Source organism: Tinamus guttatus, unplaced genomic scaffold, assembly GCF_059628265.1.
Source record: "Tinamus guttatus ecotype Peru unplaced genomic scaffold, ASM5962826v1 Tinamus_guttatus_pri_ptg000112l, whole genome shotgun sequence".
Lineage (NCBI taxonomy): Eukaryota > Metazoa > Chordata > Aves > Tinamiformes > Tinamidae > Tinamus > Tinamus guttatus.
This window is the reverse complement of record NW_028288646.1, coordinates 992,649-1,005,171: the sequence shown is the minus strand read 5'-3', so window position 1 is coordinate 1,005,171 and position 12,523 is coordinate 992,649. Positions and strand designations below refer to the sequence as shown.

At 40.5% G+C, this 12,523-nt stretch overlaps 1 protein-coding gene across 3 annotated transcripts in view; it reads right to left on the bottom strand.

The window, feature by feature from the left end:
- LCP1 (lymphocyte cytosolic protein 1) overlaps nucleotides 1-12,523 on the bottom strand; it is a 41,730-nt gene continuing 29,207 nt past the window's right edge. For 2 of the 3 annotated variants that reach the window (XM_088521030.1, XM_088521029.1), the window contains exons 7-17: nucleotides 11,320-11,485; nucleotides 8,277-8,419; nucleotides 6,670-6,693; nucleotides 6,240-6,335; nucleotides 5,599-5,794; nucleotides 4,088-4,166; nucleotides 3,777-3,891; nucleotides 2,907-3,040; nucleotides 1,776-1,899; nucleotides 1,304-1,428; nucleotides 1-332 (exon numbers count right to left, since the gene is read on the bottom strand). In XM_088521030.1, the coding sequence (XP_088377156.1) occupies nucleotides 200-332; nucleotides 1,304-1,428; nucleotides 1,776-1,899; nucleotides 2,907-3,040; nucleotides 3,777-3,891; nucleotides 4,088-4,166; nucleotides 5,599-5,794; nucleotides 6,240-6,335; nucleotides 6,670-6,693; nucleotides 8,277-8,419; nucleotides 11,320-11,485 (1,335 nt within the window). In that variant the 3' untranslated portion in view covers nucleotides 1-199. The remainder of the gene's footprint in view (nucleotides 333-1,303; nucleotides 1,429-1,775; nucleotides 1,900-2,906; nucleotides 3,041-3,776; nucleotides 3,892-4,087; nucleotides 4,167-5,598; nucleotides 5,795-6,239; nucleotides 6,336-6,669; nucleotides 6,694-8,276; nucleotides 8,420-11,319; nucleotides 11,486-12,523) is intronic. The other variant, XM_088521031.1, reaches the window with a different exon arrangement.

The window sequence follows — 12,523 nt, the reverse complement described above, 5'->3', positions numbered from 1 at the left end:
GCAAAGAACTCAAGCACATATTACTGTTCAAAGCAAAACATTTCCTGGATACACACGTCAACTTTTGTATGACCTGGAACCTTGTCTAACATGCTAAAAAGCATGAGTAACCTGCATAATTCCTTGGTACAGAGAAGAACATCCAGTTTGAGGGAATCAAAAGGGTGAATACCAGCCATTGGTACAAGTCTTTTGTGCTTTAGACTTTCTTCATACCTTTTCCCATAAGGCAAGCAAACACAGTCATGACCATTTTGGGTTTTACTTCAACCAGATCTTCTGGAAGGGCATAGACTCTTGCTCCAATTTTCCTTGCCATAGAGATGGCATATCTGCATTGCAGGGGGGGAAAACAGAGAAATAAATTAATGCAATAGCACTCTTAAGTAGTTATCACCTCTGTTCAGAAGTTTTCATCATCACTGACAGAGCAGGCTGGGAACACTTCTACCAGTTCATCAAAATTAAGATTGTCTGCGGCAACATACAAACCATGTTCATCAAAAACTACATTTCGAGTAAATGATATATGTTTCCTGATGGTTGGAGCTCTGATTACATGGAGTATAGGAGACTGCAAGTCAAAGCCTAGTATGAAACACATTTAGTCTTCCATACCTTGAAAGATTATCCTAACAACCAGCCCTTCTGGCCTAGCTCCCTCTCAGTCTCTGCGCTCAAGCCTTCTACATATAAAAAGATCACCAGGATGAAAGAGAGAAGGCAGATCTAGCTGTGTTACCGTCATCCTTTGCCCTTTTGTGGTTGCCATGCAGCAATGGATTAGATGGGGAGGTGCTCTGTATAACTGAAAGGGATATGTCCCCAGGATTGGTTCTCTGATAGGGAATGGTTTGCACTTGGAAAAAATCAATACATCCATCCACCAAAACAGTTTTTCAGGCCTGAGTCCTATCCTTCCTCTTCTCCCCCTTATTTCACCTGTATGTGACCAAAAGGATATATCCATGACCTCCAATCACTGCTTTCTGCAGCATCCATTGCTGGCACTGTTCTCTGGCTCTGAAAGAACTTTAACGAGTAAAAAGAGGGGCTTGTGAAGCCAAGTGTTTTTGAGCCCATCAAGGGAATTATAAAGCAGGAAATACAGCATTTTAAATGCTTCATTTCCACTGCTAGCTTTTTATACTGCCTAACTCCCAGCCAACAAACTTCTAACTCCAGAGATACTTTTCAGTTGAGATTGTTACAGATAAGAACGATAAGGGAACAGATTTCAAAGACAGACTTGGGCAAGCCTGAGTGTGCAGCCCATGTTAATCGCCCTTTGGTGTGAACGTACTTAGCATTATTAAGTTTCTCCTCATCATTCAGGTCCTCTGTTTTCAAGAGGTCGTATTTGATCGATCCCGGTTGAATGGCATCAATGAGATCCAGGACAGGCATGCTGGTGCTGATTTTGCCATCCTACATAGGTGAGAAATATAGTTAGATGGCAATAATGAGAAAACCGGTGTCCCAGAAAGCCAAAGGCCAGGCTCAAAAGCAGGGGGCAGCTGAGCTTAATACCACTTAGATCTTTACAGAGATCTTGTCCTAATAAGTGGCTTTCAACAAATCTATATATGAGGACATGCTTTTAAAAGGGAAGGAAAAATAATCCTGCTATGTAGTTCATTATATTACACAATGTGTGAGTATGAACATATATATGTATATATATAAATAATAAACACACACACACTGTATACAGCATACATACAAAAATACAGAATAAGAGATTCCTTAGCAGAAACTCCTGATAAAAAAAGTACCTTGAAACTGGAGATGGTTGAACTCTTCCCAGCTGCAGTCAGTGTTTCATTTACCCAGCTGACAATGATCTCATCATTGACCTTCTCTCCACCACCAATGTCTTCAAGGATATTCAGTGTGTACCTTAATAAGGAAGCCCAAACACTTGTGGCTGCTCAAATTCTACCACAATATCGCAGCCACCCTGAGGCTTGACTTGGACAAACCCAACAATCCTCTGCTACCTGCCGACCTCCACCATACATATATATTATATATAAATTAAATTATAACACACTATTTCATCTAATGGGTCTAGTTCATTCCCAACTCTCTAATCATTCTTCTGGTAGAGTCGAAAGGTTTTGACTCTCAAAATCCCTAAAAGGTCCCAGTTATTGGATCTTAGTGTAAATGACTCATTCTCACAGTGTTTAAAAATAATCACTAACTTGAGGGACAGAAGGGAACTGTTATGCTCATCTCAGAGGTAGTTTATGCATAAACAGAAGCCTAGAATATTTTGCTTATATGACAGCAATCTTGGAAAGACACCCCATACCAAGGACAACTAATTACCACATCCCAAGGTTAATTATCTCCCTGACAAACCTATACCTTCCTTTCAGACTGTATTCACCTCCTAATTACTTGGTCTCTTTACACCTGATTATGAAGCTCTTAAACACTTGTGCACACACATAAACACACAGAAAACTATATTGATGTGGGAAGGACAACTCAGTTTCATCCACACCAGGGAGCAGATTACAGAACCCCTCGCTTCTGCATTAATTTTCTCCCTTTTGTTTTTCCAGTACATTCTCCCCACTTCCTGATACGAAGACCTTTCATCTTATTTTTATCTGTTCCACACAGTGAACATTTATTCATGCTATACAGATAGCAACAATAATAATCTTCTGCATGAGCTGAATGTAACGGCCTTGCCCACAAGATAATGTACTTCATGATCGCTTCTCTAACCAACAGTGAGCAAAAGGTTACTCTGTCTTTGCATATATATGCAAATAGATAAATGTAAAAGCCATAGTCTGTAGTATCTTCTCTATATTAGCATCAGAAAACTATTACTATGCAAACTGAGTATATAAAAAAAAACCTCATAGGCTTGTGTTCGGTTGCCATACCTTCTCATCAACTGCCAGATCAAGGCCAGTGTGAGTGTACGGTTTCCTTCATTCAGATCTTGCCCAGCAATTCCAACAAGGGAAAACTTGGCCTCATTCTTTCCCAGCTCCACTGCATAGTTGCAGTTTTCCAGCTGTAAATGACAGGATCAGTTAGCATGGATCAAAACCATAGAAAAAAAAAGTGCCTTTTGAGATAGCTACAGGCTCAACAATACTACGGTAAAAACCAACTGAGAGAGAAATTTAATAATTATGTTCTGAAAAATAAAACAGCTGGAAAACATCAATCTACAGCTCATAGGTGCCTTTAGCAACATATCATTGCACTGAGACAAAGGATATTAGTATCTCAGTCAATATTTTAGGTGAGTCACTCATCCTACTCTAACTGGACAGTATTATTCACCCAGATAGCAGAGGGAAAGCTGTGTATTTAGCAGCAATTCTGTGACCAGTTAATGAGGCACCTAGTCAAGAACATTTAACATCACTGTCTTCATTCATTGTGGAGACGGTGATCCAGATAGCTGCAATTAATTTGATGCCACAGGACTCACAATGAAGATTATGAAGATAATTTGTGGATAAAGCAGTAGCAAACGTGGTCTGCAAATAATTTTTTGAATTATTAATATTGAAAGGTGTCAAGCATTACAATACAAATATTGTTCCCTGGTCAACAGAGCTGTAAGTAAAATGTATTTTTCTTTTTCAGGGTGAAAAATTATTCACTCAATAGACAAAAAAAAATTTGATCTGCTCTACCAGGGACTTGAGAGTGACACACGAGAACTCATGTTGCTACTTGAAATGACATAGACATTTTTTGAGGCAATATATTACTGGAGCTATTCCATCTTTTTGTACCTTCTTCATGTTGCCACCCAGTTTAGCATACGGTGGCTTGTTCACTCTGTTCCAGTCCACTGGCACTTTGATCTTTTCATAGAGCTGGAAGATAACCAAGGCATCTGACAGGTCACTGAAAAGAATAAAAGATGTATCATTGTCTAAAGACCCAAAGAAAGGAATCTAAGCCTTTTGTAGAACTTAGTTTCCAAAAATAAAAGAAAATGCAAGCATCTATTCTGAGAAGGAACAGAAATTCCTCTGTGTTTTCTGCGAGCAATGTGCCAGCTGTAATTTTCATCTGAAGGAAGCGTAATTCCTCCTCTTACCTATATAAGTGATTTACACGTGGATTAACACCCAGCGAGTTCATCCAGTTTCTGAATGTCCTTTCTTCCCTTGTTTCACCTAAAACAACAAGATATATCAATCGGTAGGCCTGAAAAACACAACACTCCAGTAAAGTAAGTGTCTTGTGATGAAACTGTAACTCAGAATTTCCAGGGCACTGAACCATAAGCAGAATGAGACACTGGCTGACAAGTGATAGGAGAGCACAGTGCAGCACGTAATATTTCTTCATGCCCTATATACTATAGTACTTAGGTAGATTGGCCTTGAAATATTTTCAAGAATACAAGACTAGTCTTTGCCCTAGTGTGAACAGTTTCATAATAAGGCTTCTGAGAAACTTAAAAATAAGTGAAAATGCAGATTTACTTCAAGTGTCTCTTTGTAAGCAGAGCCTGCACTGAATTAATGTTAGACTGAATAGGGCACTTCCACTCATGATGGCATTTAAGTACTGGTTACAAGAGTACTTGTAACCAGTCCCATTGACATGGACACTACCCGTTTTCTTACTTTTTAAGTACATGAATAAATACTTGGCTGATTCAAACCATAGAGCCACCCCCTTTCAAGATTAGCAGTCTTCAGATGCCACTTGGCTTCAAATAGTTATTTATTTGCGGTAGCCAATTTACGAGAAATATTACATATAAAAACTAAGAATGGGCTGACTGTAATGAAGACTTCTAAAATCGTGCCACTCTTGCTCAATGAGAGCCAGACTCAGAAACAAGTGGAATGCTTTCAGTTCAGGTGTTTCTTTGTTAGCTCTGCACCAAAAAAATCTTTGTGTGTTAACAAAAAAAAAGAAAAAAAAAAGTTTTTCTTCACTTGGCCTTGTTTAACAGCATCAGCACTACAGAATCATGTCTCTGAAAATTACTAGTATAAAATGTTTTCATCCAATGGGATGTTTCAGAAACTTTAGAGCAAAGGAAATAAGAAATGCATTTTCCTGCAGTAACTCTATGAGAGAGAATGAATATCAGTCATCAGGAATTGCCACCTGCACAAGACCTGAAATTGTCAGTTCTAGGCTGCAGTGACTGTAGATCAAGCAGTCAAGTCAGAAGGAGGGACCTGGACCTCAGCAAGTGCTCCATACAGCAGCCATCCTGACCCCAACCCAGAGCCAGCAGGGAGAATTACATAAAATCAGACTTTAAAATTATACTTTAAATTAATGGAATGTCAAAAAAAAATAATTACCACTAACAAGCACAGTCAGAAGTGAAGACTAGTTCAGGAATCCCACAAAAGTGTGTCCTAGGACACAACATGTTTTGATCTTTGAATGGGTGCAATCCACAGAGAGGATGCTTGAAACACCTGAAGCCACATGCAAGCAAAGAGCAGCCCCCCTTAATCAAAATTGCCCGTGCTAAGGCAGTTAATATATACCTAAAGTGAGTGAGGTTAAACCCTGGCCTTAGTGCAGGGGACAGCTGCGAGCCAGTCAGAAACACGATTTTACTCGTGTCTCCCTTACCTTCGATAGAGCTCCAGTCAATGTCCTGGTTCTCGGGCTTGTGCAGGGCCGGGTACTTGTTGAACAGGTTGGCGATGAAGGCCAAGTTGAGCTTGGGGTTGCCGCGCACGACGTCGGTGGCAGTGACGAACTGGCGGCAGCCCAGGCGCTCGGCCTGCTGCAGCATGCACTCCGCGCGCTGCACGTCGTCCTTCTCCTGCGCGCGCACACGAGGTCACGGGCAGGCCCGCGCCGGGCCAAGGCGGCCCCGCTAAACTCAGCACAACAACCTCCAGTTTTAACAAACAGCGGGCCGCTGTGTTCGCATGTTTTCATTCCCCCACGATTACTTCTAAGTTAGATCTCACATAACAGTGGGGAGGTTGATGAAACTCGCAATAAACACGCTTAGTTGTACTTGCTACGCGGCAATGGTTTATCTGAAGGGTTGACTGGCTGTTGAAGTTTCAGCAACTCTAACTAATCTAATCAATGGAAAAATGCATCATTTAATTCTTCTGAAATTTCTGAAATACAAGACCAAGCGGCAATGGTAAACGGGCTTTGCTTATACTGGGATCACAGTGCATCTCCGTGTTGGCCAGCAGTGCAAATAACAGAGAGAAAATATCGACATTTACTCTAAGCTTATCTCATCTTACCCTTAATCCTGACATGTCAATAGTAATAGCTGGAATGCCGTCTTCATCTCCCTTGGGGGCAACTTGGTTCAGCAAATGGTAATAAGCTCTTGAGTCCTGTGACAGACAGAGAAATTAAAGAGACAAATATTACTTCTAAAGCCCAGATTTTGCATTCCAGTGCTCCCCCTGAACAATGTGCATGCATGCTTTGTTTTTATTAAATCAACCGTTTGATAGTATAATTAAATTAATAAAACTGGAGCACTTAGCAATTTCCACTTTATGCTGTGTTTGCCAGATCTTTCTTTCCTAAGCCAATACGATGCTACAGGATGCTCAAAGCACAAGACACAATGCTGTGTTGCATTTACAAGAATGACAACAACCAAAAAGAGAAAGTAGAATTGATTTATTACAAATATTAAATTAGAGATAAGAAAACTGATACCTTTATAATGCTGTAGAAGTCAGGCTGCCGAGTATTTAATGAAAGAAAACGCAGAAGGAGAAAGCAGAAGGAGAAAGCAGATTTAAAAGAAGCACTTTAACAGTTATGGAAGAGAAAGTGAAGTTTTCAAGGACAAAAGTTAAAACCAACAATCAGTATCAGCATTTTTCAGGGAAAAGGGCATGAGCAAGGCAAGTATTTAACATGTTGTGTCTTTCAACTTTCATGAAATATTAGGTTGCTTCCATGTATGAAAAATACTAATTTCACTTTTGAAACAGCTCAAAGAAGAACAGGAAGCTTAAGCTCCAGGTTAGTCTCTAGGAAACTAACTTCAGTAATGCTCTGGAAAACTGTAACAGTCTGCAGCTCTGTATTTCTTAATTTTGTCCTTTCTTGTATGAGAAATACCATCTATTCATTGTAGTTCTAGCCAAATTGTTCTTTACGTATCTCCACACATTCTAGAAGACGGGTATTTATAATAAAAACAAGGTGGGGAGACAAACCTAATTAGGGAACAACTGAAAAGGCTAAAGTCTTGGAGAGAAATGTATACCTTATTTTCTGTAAGTGCCACTTGTGTCTCAACTGCAGTTAAAATTTAACAGGTTGTGTTACTGTCCTTTCACCCAGGAATACCAAAGGTGAGGAAGACTCCGTTGCCTTCCCTTGTGAAGCAGCCAGCACAGGCTGTTGCCTACTCATCTTTGCCAGGAGGCATGAAAGGACTCTGCCGTCCGCTTCATATGGAGCCTTTTGTATCCCAGATCACATCTAACCTACTTTAACAGCCTCTAGTACAAAGCTCACTGAATTCAGGAGAAGGATCCCTGTCAAGTCCAGGGCCTCAGACTGCAGCTTTAATCTGAATTCTTTATCATGTACCACTGAGGTTCAGATATTTCTAAGAAGGATGAAGGTCTTAAAGAGAAAGCTGTGCTGGAATTTGCATATGCAAACCCATGAATTCCACATATGTGACATGAAACGCATGGCCCACAACAGCTCAAGCCCTGCAAACATCTGCCCTTCTAGGCATAGTCTGATGATAATCCCACTGCTTTAACGCTTCCAGTTAAGGGCAAGCAGGGCTATAGTGAAGGTGGGGTGGGAACAAACACCTCAGAAGAATTAGAAGAAGAATTAGAAGAAGAATTAGAAGAGCCACATATGCTTGCCCCTCACCTAGGTTACATGTCTGGGTAGAGCTCAACTTTTCCCAAATCAAACTTGGGTCTAACAACAGTAGGAAGAAAATGGGTAAGTGCACAGAGGTGGGACATTCAGGAGAAAAACTAGCAACAGGGGCAGGGAACTGAAAACACAGAAGTGGGATACATATGCTCTCTCCAGAGCCAGCAACCATTCCCTTCCTAAGCATTTGGCATGCTGGGCTGGTAAAGAAGTTCAGGAGGTCTAGAGGAGGAAGAACAGTACTGAACAGAAATGTAAAGTCCACCAAAATGCTTCCGAGTACCCATCTTCCATTTTCAGGATGAGAGGCTCAATTGCTTGGATTGTTTCAGCGCACATTCCCCATTTGGAGGCCAGGGATTTATGTGTGTAGCTACTGTTTTATTGTTGCTGGTCTGTGGATCTCATACCTTGATGTCTGAGCTGAAGTTGTTGACTTTGTTGCATCCTGCATTCTCCAGATGATAGTTCGCCCACCTCAGCAGCAGTTCTTCTGGGGACAGCTTCATCAGATCCTCCAGACTCTCCCCTTCTCTCAGGAGAGCAATCAAAGCTATGCAAGGACAAAAAAATAATAATAATCAATAAATGCCATGCAGTGCAGTACTTGCTTTTTCATTGTATTCTTCCTCAAGAAATGACAGGACATGAATTTATAGGCACAAGTTGCAACATGGAGACAGTCAAAGCTCACCTGGATACAGCCACGAGAGCATGATCTGAGCTGCCCCTACTCTGATTAGGACTTTATCTAAATGGCCTCTAAAGGCCCCTTCCAACCTAAAATATTCTATGGTTCTAACTCACAGAGCTTGACCTTGCACAAACTGGAGGTCACAGGCCATGCCAGAGAATGCAGGGCAAAATAAAGGTATCATCTGATTTGATGCTTGTGTTACTGATGTTGTGGAGATCTATAGTTGAGGCTTTACCACTGTCTTCTCTCTTACGCATTTTGCTATCCTACTTTCTAAAAGTGAATGGCAAAATATTGTCAGAAATCAAGCTGAGTTAGCCTGGCAGAGAGCAAAAGGTTCATAAAAAGGTTCTCATGAACTAAAAGAGGACAAGGATGTTAGTGATGGGTCTAATAGAGGATCAAATAGAAATGAAAGATAATGTCAGTGTGCCCTAAAAATTAACTGATTTTTTTGCCTCAGATTTTAACGTAAAGATGATTATGTTGAACACAGAAGCAAAGATGGAAATGAAGAAATGAACATGGACTTTTTGTAACTCGGTTGAAACAAATCTCCATGCCCATCACACTGAAACTGTATCCATACTGGAATTCTGAAGAACTCAAACATTACTTCACAGGTTCATTAGCAAGTAAGGTTAATACACCTATCAGACTGGAGAAGACACCGTATTTCTACAGAAAAAAATAATGCAGTAGTTATGTTCAAAAAGAGACGACAAGGCAGGAAGGAAGAACTGCAACCACCAGATCATAATCTGATCTCAAGCACATGAAAGGCTTTAGAACAAAAGGCTTTGGATGGCTGAGTACATTTTGAAAAGAACAACCAAAGATATGGAAGCTAATTGTTAATGCGGAAAAAAATGTACCACTGGTTCACAAAGGGAGATTATGCCACACTACCCTGGTATTCTGCTGATATCTTTTGCCATTCTTTCAAAGAAATATGATTTTGTACATAATGGAAAGAGTAGGGATCTAATTCACCTGAACTTTTGCAAATATTTTGTTACAATGCTATAGGGTCAAACTGAAGCAGAGTGATACAATAGAAGCATTTTAAAGTTGACGCAGATTTTATGAAGAGAACAATGTTGTTATTGAGAGATGTAGGCTGGAAGAGAGATTTTGGGACGTCGATCATGGTTTGATTTCCAGATGAACCTTTTTTTTTATTCTATTTATTACCTTGGCACAAATACTATGATGTACAAATGAAATTTGCTGATGATATTCACTAGGTGGCACAATCAATACAGAGGCCAATCAGGAAATCAGGCAGGGAGAACTGGATGACAGTAATAAAAATGGAGTGAAACTGAATAGTGCAAATTTCAAAGTCACTCACTGGTGAATTAATATGAATATATGCTATTAGCTAAAAGCTCATTACGAGAAACAGGATGGAAAAAAAATGTCTATTAGATGACTTCAACGTGAATCTGAACCACCATGTGCTATGACTAGGGGAAAAACAAACATGGTATTAGAGCAATCCAGGCATTTCCCATGGAGGTTGGGATGTATTACTGGCTTGGTATCAGTTGCTCTTTGGGAACACAGTGTTCAACATTCAACAAAGAGGAAATTCACTTGGAAAAGCTTCAAAGGAGGGCTGTTAAGATTACAAGGGCAAGATGGGACCTGAAAAGAAATCAAAATGACTTTGGCTTGTCTACTCTGACAAATTAAATCTGAGGTGAGAAGTAAGGAAGAAATTTCCATGAAGGAGTGGGAACTGGGAACTCACTCTGGAAACCAGAGTGTCTGCCAGTAGGATAGAAATGTGCAAGGCAGGATGCAATAAAGCAGCCTGGTAACATCTGCATGGTAACTGAGGCAGAGATGTCACTGCTGACCAGGCAGACTATCCAGAGGAAAAGGGGACCAAGCAACAAGATGAGATGCAATGGAGACTTCAAATACACACGCACACAGTCTCATGGCAAAGCTTGTTCATAGAGAATTCTGGCTCTAGTGAGACCACATGTGCAGAACTGTGTCCAATTTGGGGTCTCCAATACAAGAAAGACATCAACAAACGGCAGTGGGTTGAGCAGAGGGACATCAACATATGAAGCACATGATGTATAAGAGGCTGAGAAAACTGGCTGTGTTCATCCCGAATAAGAGTCTGAGAAAGGGAACTATTTTTTTTTTCTTCTACAGTTACAAGAAGGGATGGAGCCATATTCTTCTCAGCAAAAGGAGAAGACATAGTCACGAGAAACAGGAAGGAAAATACTAACTACATGTAAGAAAAAAAATGCAGTGGGCGTGGTTAAGTAGTGGCACAGGTCACCTAGAAAGCATTGGACAAGGCCCTGAGCAACCTCATCTAACTTAGAGACTGATTCTGCTGTAAGAAGATGTTTGGATGGCTGGACCAAAGGACTTTTCTGTGATTCTATCCGTCTAATTTCACACAGAAAAAGGGGATGATTTGCACCAGTTTTAATAGAAGCATAAAACAGCCGAAGCTTCTGAAATGCAACATAAACCCCAGATTAGAAAGGATTCATTTTGTGTTGATCAAGGTGCCAAAATACTAAAGCACCTGGGTGTTGACCATCATTCCTGACCTCATGTGTTTGAAATTGGCCCTGCACATACAAACAATTGAAATGAGAGCAGTAGAGAAGACAGTCAAGAGATTGAATAAAAAATTGAACTAAAAATTAAAAAAATAAAACTTTATAAAGATAGTTCAGTGATAATAGCACAGTATTGAAAACAAATGCCATACATACCTTCATTCCTGCTAATTTCTATATCAGCAAAGAGTCCAATCTTGATGACTTGCCATAAAAGACCCAAAACCAGGTAAGGTTTCCCTTCTTTCAAGTCTTCAGCTCCAATGTTAACAACATGGCACCCAATGGCTGAAGCAGAGTTCAGGGCCAGGTTCAGATTTTCCTAGGGAAAGAAGAGATCCTCTGAATGATGCAAGAACTAGAGAGCTAAGAGGATAGCCAGGGAATGCAGATAAAGCTAGTGAAATCAGTGAGCACCTTTACCATGAACATCATAGCAAACAGGTCTGCCCGGCTTTGAGTACTTGGAGCGAGGAAGCCAAGAATTTTCTGGGACTGCAGGTAAGTTCTGGGTCCCAATGCAAAGACAGAAGCAACCTCTGCAGGCAGGACAAAAGGCTTGGGTGTCTGACCTTGCCTGTCACAGGACACTGGAGCTCTGAGCTTACGCTTACATCCACAGCGATGCTGCGATGCAGTCGTGCTCTCAAAGCCAGGCTTTCCCCATATCCATGTTGCCAACACACATAACACACACTCAAATGCAACCTCAGCTTCAGCCTGGGGCAAGTCCTCCTCCATTCAGGCTTGCACGCAAGCAGGAATGAAGGAGCTACGACCCAGAGGATATTCCAAGTTCAGTTCTCCCTAAACACTGTGCAAAAGTCCTAACTTCGAATGTACAAATAGGTTACTAGTTAGCAATGTTATAAAAAGCTCACAGTCATAGGACTCAGTATGAATAAACCTACTGAATTTTTAACTTTTCAGTTTAGCCAATGTGAAAATTAGACAGGCCTGGATATATTCTCTTTTGAACTTTGGGGCTTGGAGTCTTCTGTTGGGAGCATTTGATGGGAGTAAGGGGATTCAGTTATTGATAGTGAAGGGCACAAAGAAGTAATGCTACAGGAATGCTATGTTCCTTCAGCACTGCTTTCCCTTTCACAAAGAAAGAGTATAAAGAAATCTGGCCCAAATTTTGGAATATTCAGAAAGGTGCCTTACTAAACAGAGCACAAGTAAAGCCAGCAAAGGAGTCTGGCAAATGCCTTTTATCGCACATATCTGCAATTTTTCATGTGAATTTCACGACTGGCATGACAGAAAGATTTGATTAGATGCAAATTGCAGAGAGAGGCACAATGTAAATTCTCATAAATTGAAAAAATTGGAGTGTTTCAAATTAATTACCTTTTCT